At 47.0% G+C, this 15,573-nt stretch overlaps 1 protein-coding gene across 5 annotated transcripts in view; it reads right to left on the bottom strand.

Moving 5' to 3' along the window:
• Positions 1-15,573, bottom strand: part of TIMELESS (timeless circadian regulator) — a 38,249-nt gene that overhangs the window by 12,154 nt on the left and 10,522 nt on the right. For 2 of the 5 annotated variants that reach the window (XM_066369786.1, XM_066369784.1), the window contains exons 2-12: positions 8,548-8,791; positions 4,164-4,324; positions 3,864-4,017; positions 3,629-3,743; positions 3,472-3,534; positions 2,874-2,975; positions 2,528-2,683; positions 2,159-2,292; positions 1,867-1,954; positions 1,368-1,544; positions 750-967 (exon numbers count right to left, since the gene is read on the bottom strand). In XM_066369786.1, coding sequence (XP_066225883.1) covers positions 750-967; positions 1,368-1,544; positions 1,867-1,954; positions 2,159-2,292; positions 2,528-2,683; positions 2,874-2,975; positions 3,472-3,534; positions 3,629-3,743; positions 3,864-4,017; positions 4,164-4,324; positions 8,548-8,552 — 1,373 coding nt within the window. In that variant the 5' untranslated portion in view covers positions 8,553-8,791. Of the gene's footprint in view, positions 1-749; positions 968-1,367; positions 1,545-1,866; positions 1,955-2,158; positions 2,293-2,527; positions 2,684-2,873; positions 2,976-3,471; positions 3,535-3,628; positions 3,744-3,863; positions 4,018-4,163; positions 4,325-8,547; positions 8,792-11,293; positions 11,399-15,573 lie in introns of those variants that run through there. The other 3 variants (XM_066369785.1, XM_066369788.1, XM_066369787.1) reach the window with 3 other exon arrangements.

Consider the following 15,573-nt stretch of genomic DNA (forward strand, 5'->3'; position numbering starts at 1 on the left):
GGTCGGGCGCATGCGGGAGTCTGTCTGACTACCTCCCCGTTTCCAGCTTCGGAAAAATAAAAATAAAATAAAAAAACCCAGAATGGCCCTGCTTGACCAGGTGGTGCCACAGTGGATGCAGGGGTCCCCAAACTTTTTACACTGGGGGCCAGTTCACTGTCCCTCAGACTGTTGGAGGGCCGCCACATACAGTGCTCCTCTCACTGACCACCAATGAAAGAGGTGCCCCTTCTGGAAGCACAGCGGGGGGCCGGATAAATGGCCTCAGGGGGCCGCATGTGGCCCACAGGCTGTAGTTTGGGGACACCTGGAACAGAGAGTCAGCCTGGGATGCAGAGGACCCAGGTTCAGAACCCCGAGGTCACCAGCTTGAGCATAGGCTCACAGACATGATTCCATTGTCGCTGGCTTGAAGCCCAACGTCCCTGGCTTGAGCAAGGGGTCACTGGCTCAGCTGGAGTCCCCAGTCAAGGTACATATAGGAAAGCAATCAATGAACAACTGAGGTGCTGCAATGAAGAATTGATGCTTCTCATCTCTCTTCCTTCCCATCTGTCTGTCCCTATCTGTCCCTCTCTCTGTCTCTGGCTAAAAAACAAAACAAAACCATCTGGCCCAGCCAGTCCTTAATCCCTAGTCTGCTCACCTTAATCCTGAAACAGAAAGAAAAGTACCATTCAGATTTCAGGCATTCAGACTCCCAGCCTGGCCGAGACGTCCATTCTGACTCCAATTCTCACCCTACTCACCGACATGCCCAGGAAGCAGCTTCCTTGCGATCAGTTAGCATCATCTCATAGTAACCAGTGAGGTTCTGCTCAATGAAGTGGAACGTTCGGACACTGAGGGTCTCTGAGACCAGGCCTGGACGGAAGGAGGCAGCCCGGTTGAAGGCCATGAAGAAAGCCAAGGCCCACATGTAATAGGTCTCATCATGCTGCTGAGCTTTCTCCCGAAGCAGGTTATCCTAACATTCAGGAAAAAAAGACCATTCCATGACCTCGGGGGGCTTCTAATACCCTCCTGACCTATGATAATGGAGTGGACCCTGGATATCACTGTAACAATATTCTAGGAGCCACAATTTCTTTCTTTTCTTTTTCTATTTTTTTTACGATCCAAATTTCTAAGCCTCTCTTCTTCTCCCTGGTGTCTCCACATTCATTTCTCCTTCTTGAGGAGTGATTTCCTGAGAGACTTTTAACTTGTTCCCCTTCTGATATCCCCATCTCTCAGGGGCACCCTGTATCCTTCCTACCTACTAGTCTACACTCCAGGGCCAGCTTCCTCTAGGTTGCCACCCAGGGCACCCTTCTTACCCACCACTGGCCCTGTGGCTCCCTACTTCATCCTTCCCAGGCTCTCACCTTCACCAAGCCCATGAGCCGGTTATAACAGTTCTCCAAGAACTCAAGGCAGAAGTCTCTGAGGAAGAGTCTCACATTGAGGGCAGAGCGGCGTTGAACAGATAGCTCCCGGGCCACCTGGCGACGTGTAGGCACCCTTTGGGGCTGCTTCCCCAAATCTGAACTGTAGTTTTGAAGCTAAAGGTATGGGTCAGGGATTAGAATTACTCCTAACCACCACCCTCCACCTGCAGTTCTTTCCACATCCCTGGTTCAGCAGTTTTCTCAAAAACAAAACAAAAAAAAACTCTTGGAAAGTGCTCTCCCTCTGAAACTACAGGAAGATAGAGATAAAGACAATAATGCTAGAGGTTCTATTCCTCCGACTGTCTCCAACTCCAAGACCATGGAAAGCTTTACCTCCAGAAATGTTTACCCTTCTTAGGCTCCTTAACTCCACTCACCTCAGATGGTGGGTACTCACATAGGGAGTTCCCACCCCAGAGGGGAGCAAACTCACATTGTGGAGACCTTTGTGAAAGATGAGATCTCTCTCTCCAATGGATTTCAACCCCTGGACAATGTAGGAGCCTCCAAATCGAGAATGCCTGCAATGAAAGAAAAAATAAAGCATATGCATTCAGGGTGATTCTGCAATTCCCTGGAGGTTTTATTCCCATTCTCTTTCATCAGCACATCACAGCACGTCATAACTGCAAAATGCTATCTGGTCACCACCGTCTTAGGAGTGGCCCTGAGCATCCCACAGTGAAGGAACGGGAATGCGGCTGGGGCAGCTCCCCATCGCTCACCTGTTGCCTCGCTGAAGAGCTCGAGCCCTCTTTTCTGCCATCTCTCGCTGGCGCAGCGCCGCCAGTTCTGCCACATCTCTGCTCTGTTCCTGCGCTAAGCGTCCCTGTCCTACTCCTGCCAGCTGCTCAGGGTTCTAGATTTGAAACAACGAGAGAAGAGTCAGAAGGATGGTCTTTGCCAATTCTGAGTCCACTCCTTTTAGTGACAGAGTGAACGAAGTAGGATTGTTGATGGGACCCCATAGTCAACACACAGTTACTCCATCTGTCACCCACCTTCCCCCAGAGAGTTCAGCCATTACTGTAAGAGCAAGTCTGGCCACGTAGCGGAAAAGTTCATGGGTGAAGAGACTGGGTACCAGGTCTTACCTGGTCCCGGAACATAAGGGAGATGATCTCTAGCACATGCAGGCTCCACTGCTGCTCAGCAGACGAACTGGCCAGGAAGAGGAGCAGGTCGTCCAAGCCACTGAGGTGAACTGCCCAGAGAAGCCGGTCATGAACACTGGCGTCATCATCAATCCTCTGAGCAGTGAGTGGTGAGGGGAGATAGGGAGGTCAGTCAGTTCCACTGTCCTGCCTCGAGATTCTCCAACTCATTCCTTGACAAAGGTTGCCCTTCAGATTTGTCAGAGGACAGAAACAACAGCAACAAAAAAGGGCAGTCCAATCTAACCAAGCACAAGAACTTGGGCAACCCAAGACCCGTTCTTACCTTCTCCTGATCAAGGTCAGCTGGGACGTGGAGAATATTTCTGACCAGCAGCAGGACCCGTTCAATCAATAAGTTGTCTTCCTCCTGCCGCTCCTCCCAGCCCTAGCCAGGAGAGTTAGAGGAAGAGACTCTCGGTTGAAGGCAGGTAACACCTACCTTGGCTGTCCCCCCCCCCCTTTTGCCGGCCCCTTCTTTCCCCAGGGCTGGCTCCCTCCCTCTCTCTCTCTCCGAAGCACATTAGCACCTTTCCTAGTTTTCTTCCCTCAAGGTGCATATCTTTCCTCTCTCTCTTAGCTCCAATGACCTTTCTTTTGCCTACACAGCCCAGCTGGCTCACCTTTCCTACGTCTGTGGCTTTGTAAATAAACTTTCCCTTGCATTTAGAAAAAAACTAAAACAAAAACCAAAAACAAGAACAAAAAGAAAGACTTCAAGCAGCCCTAAGGTAGCCAGAGAAAAAACTGGACTATGTATTAACAGACAGGGTCCATACCTCCTAACTCAGCATGTCCTGACAATGCCCAACTTGGCGCTCTACCCAGAGGGGGAGCAAGGTGCTAACCGTCCTTGGGATGTAGGAAAGCAGAGACTCACTCACCAGCTGCAGCAGCTCATATAAGGTTTCACTGAGGACCCCGAAAGCCTTCTCACTGGCAAAAGCCTACAAAATAGAGGAACAGCCCTTAAGCAGCTCCCTTCCTCTCCTTTCCTGCTGCCCCCAAATCCTGCCTCAGGGACACTGAAGGAGACCTCACCTCTTTGTAGGCCTGCAGGTAAGCGAGCACCTGCAGAAAATGGTGCCGGAGGCTAGGCTCCTTGGGCACACTGCCAAAACAGAGCAAGGCTGGTTGTGTCAAATTGACCATCAGCCTGAGGAGACAATGAAGGAGGGAGAGGTTAAGTCTCCTCACTAGGCACAAACACCAAAACCTATTAGCTCAAACACCCAATGCTGGTGTGTGGTAAAAGTTAAAAAGCTAGGGAAACAACCTGATAACAGCGTCAAAGAGAGGCTTGTCCTGGCGGTGCTGGGTAAGGATGGGCAGGAGGTCACTCTGCAGGATCTGGGCTGCCCCCAGCTGCTGCCGCACATCCCGAGTCTCATCCTCGTGCCTCAAGTAGCGGATCAAATCCTTCACACTCTCTTCAGGACAGAACACATACACACATGGGTCCCAGGAAAAGCTCCACCCAGGCCGGAGAGCTTTTCATAACACGTGGTTCGAGAAATTCAACAGACCTCTGAACTCAAGCAAATTATTTTACCTGTTTCCTCAAAAAGGTACTCACCTAAGCAATCTGGTTCCCTGTGGTAAGTGTCTCCTTCCAAGTACCCAAGGGCACTACATGTGGAGAGAAGTTCGCAATTCATCATGGACAAGTCCACTCGTCCGTGAAGTGGCCAAGAGCGATGTGAGGCAGGGGGAGGCGGGAGACAGAAACGATGCGCCCTTCAGAGACAAGGAGGGATAACAGCTGTAGAATCACCTCTGCGAAAGGCGGTTAACAAGATCCTCAAATGCTTCACTTTTGTCAGAACCAAAAGTGCTGTTCCCAGTCCCAGGGAAAGCATTTAGTTAAGGCTTTTCTACCTGATCAAAACCTAAGAGGCTCCAAGCCTAAGAATTAAACACCCACTCCACACTCTAACTGGATTTGAAACCGTAGAAACAGTCTGTTTCAAAGTCAAGGTAGCCTAGTAGGAAGAAAGGTTGGTTAGGGAAAGATACCAGCTCGGAGATTTTCACCCTTAGAGAGCTCTGTAGCCTTCTGGAGGAGGGGGAATGAGCTGTCCTCTCCCTGAAATCCCAACTCTCATCATCTAGTGATTCCACTTAGAATCTGATCTATTCTAGGAATCTGGAGGCTTCTGAGGCACTGGAAATGCATGGATGAAGTTCCTGCACTCCTCTCCCCAAAGTTACTCTTAAGTTTTGGTAGTGTGTGTGTGTGTGTGTGTGTGTGTGTGTGTGTATGTGAGTGAGTGACAGACAGCAGAGGAGAAGACAGATGAGAAGCATCAACTCATAGTTGTGTCATTTTAGTTGTTCATATGTGCCTTGACTGGGTGGAGGCTCAAGCTGAGCCAGTGACCCCTTGCTCAAGCCAGCAACCTCGGGGTTTTGAACCTGGAACCTCAGCATCCCAGGTCAGGTCAACGCTCTATCCACTGCACACTGTGCCACCACTGGTCAGGCAAGTTTTGGTAATCTTTGTAGAAGCCAACATCTAGCAGAAGGAGTAAGGAAAAGAAGTAAAGAGGAACTGGTGAAACTTCCTGTCACTCTCCCCAGAAGAACCATCTTCCTTTTCTGAAACATGTTACTTTTTTTGAGAGAGAGAGAGAGACAGATAGACAGAAAGGGAGAGAGATGAGAAGAAGCATCAACTTGTAGTTGGTGTGAACCATGCCTGTCGGGAGCCGATCAACGACTGCTGGCTGACAAGGTCACAGCAGGAGAAGACCCACAACTGCTGGCTGACAAGGTCACAGCAGAAGAAGATCAAAAACTGCTGATTGACAAAGTCACTGCAGTGAAGACCAATGGCTGCGGGGTGACAAAGTCACCGCAAAAGGAAAGGCACAATGATACTTCCCCCTTTGACTTTTTGAATTAATCTGGCCTTATATCCCCCCTTTTTCTGGGTGTGTGCTATTATTTGTGGCACAGGGATAATAGTACTGTGCTTTCCCTGTAGATTTGTAGTAATTTCTTTGGAAATGAGACAGAAGGTGTAAGTTCCACAGAAAAGCCTGTAAGCCCCTTGAACTGGGCTCATAAACATAAGAGGCTGGCTATAATATCCCTCGTAAAGGGTTAAGTTTGTAGGAGAATTTCTTCTTAATCATGTTAGAAAGAATAGATTGTGACTTGTGAATGGGTAGAAGGCAGTGGCTGTGCAGAGCACCTTTCGGCCTTCACTTAATTCATCATTTTTCCTCCCTAGCCTTTTCAGGTGATAGAGTAGAGAAACTTTCCTTTCTTCTTGCTTATTTGATCTGCAGATAGTGGTACACTCTAAGAAGAATATAGTTAGAACTTAACTAGTGTGTGAATATAGTAAATAAATAAAATTTGACTAGACAATAGAATCTTAGGTAAGGTGTTATGGAATGGCCCGTTGCGTGGCCTGGGATGGGAATGCAGTCAGCAAGAAAAGGATGTTTTGCTAAGAGAATTGTTTTATGACTGAAGGCAGTTACTGGACTTTCTCAGTGAGACATTCTCATGAGATTTATATACTTTCCCAAGGTTTTTCGTTCAGATAATAAAGAGGAATATGGAAGCATCCATAGAAGCAATAGCAATTAATGTCTTCTGAAATTATGTTGCTACTAAGCTATCTTGCGAGTGCACTCTATATATCTTTAAGTAAAAGTTACTCTTAATGTTATGTCAATTTCTTAATGGGCAAGCCTTTTGTTACCTTGTGAGAAAAGTCAGGACACTGCATAAACTCAAGGCCATTTGCCTGAGCAAGCGGTGGTCCTTTGCTACTCCCTAATGATTTTGTCTGTTAATCTCTCTCTGCCCCTTGACTCACAACAACAGTAAAGTTGAGTTATTAGTTAGTACTAATCCTTTAAAAGCTTTTACCGATGTTATCGCTATTCAAGTTATTTTTTAATTGTACTTTGAATGATTTGCCACCTGATTTGTAGTTTATAGATATAAATTAACTGTTATCTGGAAACATGTAAACATAGTGAAACAGAAGCAATGATTAATACCATGTAATTGTAACTTGGTGTGTGTGTATAAAAAAGGAGCTGTACTAGCATTTGAGAGAGATGCCTGGCAGTAAATGCTAACTAGAGAATAAAGAGAAAGAAAAGAATTCGGCTCTCTCACTCCAATTTCGCCGACGCCGTCTCCTCCTGTGGGACCCCTGGATCCCCCCGGGGCTGGACCCCAGCACATGCCATTTTTTTTTTTAAGATCCCTAAACCGGCCCTGGCTGATTAGTTCTTCGTTCTGAAATACCAAGGTTGCAGGTTCGATCACAGGTCAGAGCACATATGGGATGCAACCAATGAATGCACAACTAAGTAGAACAAATGCCTGCTTCTCTCTCTCTCTCATCAATTAATAATAATTAAAAAAGAAAAACCCTAAACCCTTATCATATAATCAAGTAAACACAATCTAGAACCTGATAGTAACAGTGCAGACACACATAAACACATTACATTCACTGCCCTGTTTCTGTGGAAAATAAGAAATATCCATCAATCTTGCCCCTTGACACAATCAACTATGCCGCTCTTAGCTGTGGCAGTCTCCTCTAAAAAGACCATTCTCTGGCCCTGGCCGGCTGGCTCAGCGGTAGAGCGTCGGCCTGGCGTGCGGGGGACCTGGGTTCGATTCCCGGCCAGGGCACATAGGAGAAGCGCCCATTTGCTTCTCTTCCTCTCCCGCAGCCAAGGCTCCATTGGAGCGGAGATGGCCCGGGCGCTGGGGATGGCTCCTTGGCCTCTGCCCCAGGCGCTGGAGTGGCTCTGGTCGCAGCGGAGCGACGCCCCGGAGGGGCAGAGCATCGCCTCCTGGTGGGCAGAGCGTTGCCCCTGGTGGGCGTGCCGGGTGGATCCCCGTTCGGCGCATGCGAGAGTCTGTCTGACTGTCTCTCCCCGTTTCCAGCTTCAGAAAAATATTAAAAAAATAAAATAAAAATAAAAAGACCATTCTCTCTGGCCTGTGGTGGTGCAGTGTATAAAGCATCCACCTGGAATGCTGAGGTCGCCAGTTTGAAACCCTGGGCTTGCCTGGTCAAGGCACATATGACAAGAAATCAACAACTAAAGTGAAGCAACTATAAACTAATACTTCTCACTCCCCATCCCCTCTTCTCTCCTCTCTCTGTAAAATCAATCAATAAATAAAAATATTTTTTCAGTGAGAGACAGACAGATAGGAACAGACAGAGACAGACAGGAAGGGAGAGATGAGAAGCATCAATTCTTCATTGTGGCACCTTACTTGTTTATTGATTGCTTTCTCATATGTGCCTTGACCGGGGGGCTCCAGCTGAGCCAGTGACCTCTTGCTCAAGCCAGTGTGATCTTGGGATTCAAGCCAGCAACCTTTGGGTTTAAGCTGGCGACCATGGGGTCATGTCTATGATCCCATGCTCAAGCCAGTGACCTCGGGGTTTCTTTTTCTTTTTCTTTTTTTCGTGGGCCATCATCTTTATTTTAGCTTGAACCTAGCAGGCAAGAAATACACACAGCCTGACTAGGTGGTGGCGCAGTGGGTAGAGCGCCGGACTGGGATGCGGAAGACCCAGGTTCGAGACCCCGAGGTCGCCAGCTTGAGTGCGGGGCTCATCTGGTTTGAGCAAAAGAAAAAAAAAAGCTCACCAGCTTGAGCCCAAGGTTGCTGGCTCAAGCAAGGGGTTACTCAGTCTGCTGAAGGCCCGCGGTCAAGGCACATATGAGAAAGCAATCAATGAACAACTAAGGTGTTGCAACACGCAATGAAAAACTAATGATTGATGCTTCTCATCTCTCTGTCCCTGTCTATCCCTCTCTCTGACACTCTCTCTCTCTGTCTCTGTAAAAAAAAAAAAAAAAAAAAGAAATACACACAGTGGGAAAAATACTTCCCTTTCCATTCAGGGCTCCCAAAGCCACTGACTTATCCGAGTTTCCTAGAATCAAAGGTTTCTACCTCACCTCATAAGTCAGAGCCTTTTTCACCTCTGTTCCCCATCTCCTTCTCTCTGCACAAACTGGCTTCTCCTTCAGCACTCCGCCATCTTGGCTGCTTCTGCTCTCCTCCATGTGGCCTTTCTCTGCTCTCTCCTCTAATGCTAATCTCAGGAACCGAGTAACCTCGGGGTTTCAAACCTGGGTCTTCTGTGTCCCAGGCCGATGCTCTATCCACTGCACCACTGCCTGGTCAGGGAATAAATAAAATCTAAAAAAAAAAAAAAAAAAAGAGCATTTTCTGTTCCATACCTACCTTTAGGTCCTGACTCCACCCCAGTTCCCTAAGAAATGGGTAGTGCCAAAAAGAACTAAGGTTTGCCCTGGCCGGTTTCCTCAGTAGTAGAGCGTTGGCCTGGCGTGCAGGAGTCCCAGGTTCAATTCCCGGCCAGGGCACACAGGAGAAGCGCCCATCTGCTTCTCCCCCCCCCCCTTCCTCTCTGTCTCTCTCTTCCCCTCCCGCAGCCAAGGCTCCATTGGAGCAAAGTTGGCCCGGGCGCTGAGGATGGCTCTATGGCCTCTGCCTCAGGCGCTAGAATGGCTCTGGTCGCGACAGAGCAACGTCCCAGATGGGCAGAGCATCGCCCCCTGGTGGGCGTGCCGGGTGGATCCCGGTCGGGCACATGCGGGAGTCTGTCTGACTGCCTCCCCGTTCCAACTTCAGAAAAAACAAAAACAAAAAAACCAAACAACAAAAAAAAGAGCGAGACAGTAAAACACTCGAAAGATCAGCAGGAGACTCCCCCTTGCTGTCCTTTATCATGGAACCTGCAGACCCTCACACCTGGGCAATCCCTGACTCTTCTCAAACACACACCCAGATTTTTCAGATAGACCGCTGGTATATATGTTGAGGTTAAATTAGCTCCTCTAAAACTCAATTCCCCTCACCCAACTTCTACTAAGGCAACTTCTTCAGTAAACATTTCCCTCACCCAACCTCCACCTCCCCACACCCTGGGAAGGTTCTGAAAAATGTCCTCGAGGCAAGGCCATCATGAGGGTTGGGAATAGAGAGACAGTCTGTAACCAAGGCAACAAACCCCAATATGCTAATCTAAGTATGTCCAGATGCAGACAACCCCATGCCAGCATCCCCCATATCTATCTGCTCCCTCCCACAACTATTCCAGCTGACACCCTTTTACTGGTCTCAGCCTGCTTGTATCCAGGGTCCAGGTGTTTGTAAAATAACTTTCCTTTTGGAGCACACTAGCCTCATGTTTTTGGTTCATCTCCCGCAGTTTCTGTCTTTCAAAATATAGATGTGCACACACGTTTGCTCTCTGTCTCACAAACACGCACACACAAAGATTGAAGGGCTTCCCTGTCTGTATTTTCCAAATGACATCCTATGAAGCTGACAAAAACAGATAGCAGAGCTGGTTATAAAGATGCTGAGTCATGTGGTAGCACAGGGGATAGAGTGTCAACCTGGGACACTGAGGTCCTAGGTTCGAAACCCCAAGGACACTGGCTTGAGTGCAGCTCACCAGCTTGAGCACAGAGTTGCCTGACTGAGCATGGGAATCATTGACATGATCTCATGGTCGCTGGCATGAAGCCCAAGGTTGCTGGCTTGAGCAAGGGGTCACTGGCATGGCCGGAGCACCATGCCCACCCCCGCAAGGTACAGACGAGAAACAATCAATGGACAGCTAAAGTGCCGCAACTATGAGTTGATGCTTCTCACCTCTCACTCCCAATAAACAAACAAACTGAGTCAGCACAATGTCCTCAAAATAAGACACAGCACCATTATCTGGCACTAAAAGGGGTGAAATTTTAAAGTCTTCTAACAGCAGAAACAATGCCATGTCTGAAAGGCTCCACGACAGCTAACCTTACACATCCTCCCTGCTTTTCTCCCACCATATGTTGCCTTCTCCATAGTAGACCAATTTTCAGTATAGACTAAATATGTGTAAAATTAGCCCCAGCAGAGCACTTAAACCTCTGCCTTCAACACATCACTTTAACCTGACAGGCAAAAATAACAAAAGTGGTAGCAACTACCTGTTACCTGGCTACCAAAACAAGATGGGGAGTGGCCTGAGTGGTGGTGGCACAGTGGATAGAGCATTGACCCAGAATCCTGAGGTCGCCAGTTCAAAACCTGAGGTTGCTGGCTTGAGCGTGGGGTCATTGACAGGAGACTAAGGTCACCAGGCTTGAGCCCACAATCACTGTCAGCTTGAGCAAGGGATTGCTAGCTCAACTTAAGCCCAAGGTAGTAGTTCCATCCCTAGTCAAGGCACAAATGAGAAGCAATCAATGCACAACTAAAGTGAAGCAACAATGAGTTGATGCTTCTTTCTCTCTCCCTCCCAATAAATATATATAAATAAATTAAAAAAATAAAAAGAAGGGGAGAGGAAAGCAGATAGGGAATGAGCCATCCTTACAAATGTGAGAAGGAAAGAGGTTTTGCAAGATACCCAGATCTTCAGGTTCTAATCCTCTACATTAAAAAAAATTTTTTTAGTTACTGATCTTACACAGAGAGGAAGAGAAAGAAAGGAGAGAGAGAGAGAGAGAGAAAGAGAGAGAGAGAGGAACATCAATCTGTTCCTGTATGTGCCCTGACTAGGGATGGAACTGGCTACCTCTGTGCTTAGCAACAACGCTCTAACCAACCAAGTTATCTGGCCAGGGCATTCCCTGCAGTTTTGATAAAACCAGAGAGCAACAAGAAAAGTAGAGGAAAAATGACCTATTGTAGAGTTCCCAGGCCAGGGGTCATGAGGCAAGCTGGCAGTCTTGAGCCCACTCATTAGAACTAGAATAAAAGACTCTGAACAACAGTTTCAGCCCTCCCTGTTGAAAACACTATTAAAAAAGCAGCCGAGGACAGAAAACTTCCAGTTCACTCTTTTTTCATGCAGTTAACCAGAAGCTACACCTAGTCTTTCTGGCTTTGTCTTCTTCTTCTAGACCACTTACACTTTGATTAGTCTTATATCTACATCACACATACCCTTCCAACCTTAGATCTATGACTTGGATAGATCAAGCCTCTTCTGACTACTTGTTCCCAAGGAATATAAACATACATATTCCAAGACATAACACCCCTGTCATGCCCTCCACACCTTTGTTCATTTTATTCCCTCCTTTTGTGAGGTACACCCTAGTCCCTTAACTCTAAAAATTCTAAGCCTACCTGATCTTCAAGATCCAGCTTAGCCAGGGATGGGTAGCTCAGCTGGTTAGAGCATTGTTCCAATACACCAAGGTTGCAGTTTGATCCCTGGTTGGGGCACACACAAGGAATCAACTAATGAATGCATAAATAAGTGGAACAACAAATCAAAGTTTCTCTCTCTCTCTCTCAAATCAATAAAAAAAAGAAAGAAAGAAAGAAAGAGATTAAAAAAAAAGATTCAGCTCAAATACCACTCCTTTTTCCCTGAAGATTTCCCTGACAGCCCACAGGGTCTGACAGCACAGATCATTCTACATATACTTCCTTCTCCAGCACTAAGCCACCTTTTTGTGTGTGTGTGTGTGTGTGTGTGTGTGTGTGTGTGTGTGTGTGTGTGGCAGAGATGAGAGAGTCAGAGAAAGGGACAGATAGGGACAGGAAGGAAGAGATGAGAAACATCAATTCTTTGTTGTGTTTCCTTAGTTGTTCATTGATTGATTTCTCATATGTTCCTTGACGGGGGGGGGGGGGGGGGGGGGGGGGGGAGGGGGGCTACAGCAGACCAAGTGACCCCTTGCTCAAGCCAGTGACCTTGGGTCCAAGCTGGTGAGCTTTGCTCAAACCAGATGAGCCTGCACTCAAGCTGGTGACCTCGGGGTTTCGAACCTAGGTCCTCCACATCCCAGTCCAATGCTCTATCCACTGTGCCGCTGCCTGGTCAGGCCTAAACCACTTTTTTACATCATAATTACCCAGAATACATTCTTTTCTTCTACTAAATATTGTCTAATGCATTTCTGAACACATCAAACATTTTTCATATGGGAGACATCCAGGAAAAACTTTTAAATGCTTCTTGGTGTAATAGAACAAACAGTACAACAGTCAGAAGGTAAGGTCCGAGTCCTGGCTTCATTGCCCACCCGTCTATTCTTCACTAAGTTAGTCTTGGCTTACTCATCATCTCTATATAAATAAAAATGTGCCCTGGCCGGTTAGCTCAGTGGTAGAGCGTTGGCCTGGTGTGCAGGAGTCCCGGGTTCGATTCCCGGCCAGGGCACACAGGAGAAGCGCCCATCTCCTTCTCCACCCCTCCCCCTCTCCTTCCTCTCCTTGTCTCTCTTCCCCTCCCGCAGCCAAGGCTCCATTGGAGCAAAGTTGGCCTGGGCGCTGAGGATGGCTCTATGGCAGAGGCCTCAGGCGCTAGAATGGCCCTGGTTGCAACAGAGCGACGCCCCAGATGGGCAGAGCATTGCCCCCTGGTGGGCATGCCAGGTGGATCCTGGTCAGGCACATGCGGGAGTCTGTCTGACTGCCTACCTGTTTCCAGCTTCAAAAAAATAAAATAGCCTGACCAGGGGGTGGCGCAGTGGGTAGAGCATCAGACTGGGATGCAGAGGACCCAGGTTCGAGAACCTGAGATCTCTAGCTTGAGCCCAAGGTTGCTGGCTTGAGCAAGGGATCACTCGGTATCTGCTGTGGCCCCCGGGTCAAGGCACATATGAGAAAGCAATCAATGATAAACTAGGGTGCTGTGACGAAGAATTGATGCTTCTCATTTCTCTCCCCTCCTGTCTGTCTGTCCCTATCTCTCTCTCTCTCTCTCTCTGTCTCTCTCTGTCTCTGTCACACACACACACAAAAATAAAAAAAATAAAAAAAAATAAAATAATTTAAAAAATGTAAATGTTCATTTGTTGAAAATCTTAAATCTCCAAAAGTTCTTCACCAACTGCTTTGAAATTTCGACACAATGTTGCATTCGAATACACACGTTTTTATGTTTTTATATACCTACTATTATATAGATGTCACACCTGTGACAGGTGTTTTTGAAAAACAGTGCCATCTGTTGGACATGAATGCAACACACGCTATACTAAATATATATTGTATTTTACGATTCCATTTCAATATTATGGGAGAAATATAAATTGCATATGGCTGAAGATATTTTCTGTCGAAAGAAAGGAAAATTCAAATATGAATATGGATTTCACAGCAGAAATCTTCAACAAAGCGTTGATAATGATTGCAGATTTGTGCTTAGAAATCACGAACAAAGTTCTCAATCAATTGGGAATGTCATCACCGAATTGATCTGCTGCTGCTTTGTTCGATGTAGAATTGCGCCACGAACAAAATTACAACACGGGTGATCTTTTGTTGTATATGCAATCAAATATTCCTAAGTTAACGCTTGAGCAAAAAGGCATTTACGATCGAATAATGCAAACTGTCAATAACAGGGTTGAAGAAATCTTTTTAGATGCACCAGGAGGAACTGATAAAACGTTCCTAATCAGATTGATTCTGGCAGCCATTCAATCCCAAAATGACATAGCCTTAGCTCTTGCGTCGTCCAGAATAGCTGCAACATTGCTACCAGGTGGAAGAACTGCTCATTCCGCTTTGAAATTGCCATTGAACATGCAATTCACTGAAATCCCACTTGCAACATTTCCAAAGCATCGGGCATGGGAAAAGTATTGCAGAAATGCAAACTTACTGTTTGGGATGAATGCACAATGGTGCACAAAAAATCGCTCAAGGCTCAATCATTGCAAGATTTGCGTGGAAACATCAGACCATTTGGGAATGCATTACTATTGCTTGCAGGAGATTTCAGGCAAACATTACCTGTAATTCCTCGATCGACACCAGAGGATGAAATAAATGCCTGCCTGAAATACTCTACTTTGTGGTGACACGTAAACACGTTAAAATTAACTACAAATATGAATGTCCAGCTGCAAAACGATCAATCAGCTGAGATATTCTCACATCAATTGCTGGAAATTGGGAACGGAAAGGTGACGGTTGATCTGACTTCAGGACGAATTTCATTGCCTCATAACTTCTGCAATTTAGTGACATCAAAAGAAGAATTGGTTGAAAAAGTATTTCCCAATATTCAAGCCAATTATAAGAATCACGTGGCTGAGTGAACGAGCTATTCTTGCACCCAAGAACAAAGACATCTACAAACTTAATATTATTCAGTCTAACATTCAAAGTGAGGCAGTCACATACAAGTCCATTGACACTGTTGTGGAAGCAGTTGAAGCAGTTAATTATCCAACAGAATTTTTGAATTCACTTGATCTGCCAGGGATGCCACCGCACGTACTGCAATTGAAAATCTGCATGCCAATTATCATGTTGCGAAATAGCAACCAGCCAAAGCTTTGTAACGGCACGTGGCTTGCAGTAAAAAAATTAATGAGCAGCCCTGGCCGGTTGGCTCAGCGGTAGAGCGTCGGCCTAGCGTGCGGAGGACCCGGGTTCGATTCCCGGCCAGGGCACACAGGAGAAGCGCCCATTTGCTTCTCCACCCCTCCGCCGCGCTTTCCTCTCTGTCTCTCTCTTCCCCTCCCGCAGCCAAGGCTCCATTGGAGCAAAGATGATGGCCCGGGCGCTGGGGATGGCTCTGTGGCCTCTGCCCCAGGCGCTAGAGTGGCTCTGGTCGCAACATGGCGACGCCCAGGATGGGCAGAGCATCGCCCCCTGGTGGGCAGAGCGTGGCCCCTGGTGGGCGTGCCGGGTGGATCCCGGTGGGGCGCATGCGGGAGTCTGTCTGACTGTCTCTCCCCGTTTCCGGCTTCAGAAAAATGAAAAGAAAAAAAAAAAAAAAAAAAAAATTAATGAGCAATGCTGTAGAAGCAACAGTCTTGACAGGACCTTTCAAAGGTGAAGATGTCCTCATTCCTCGCATTCCTATGATACCAACGAATATGCCATTTCAATTTAAGAGACTGCAGTTCCCAATTTGATTGGCATTTGCAATCACCATCAACAAAGCTCAGGGCCAATCTTTAGAATTGTGTGGTTTAGATCTAGACATGGAT

This window comes from Saccopteryx leptura, chromosome 2 (genome assembly GCF_036850995.1).
Source record: "Saccopteryx leptura isolate mSacLep1 chromosome 2, mSacLep1_pri_phased_curated, whole genome shotgun sequence".
In the NCBI taxonomy this organism is placed as follows: Eukaryota; Metazoa; Chordata; class Mammalia; order Chiroptera; family Emballonuridae; genus Saccopteryx; species Saccopteryx leptura.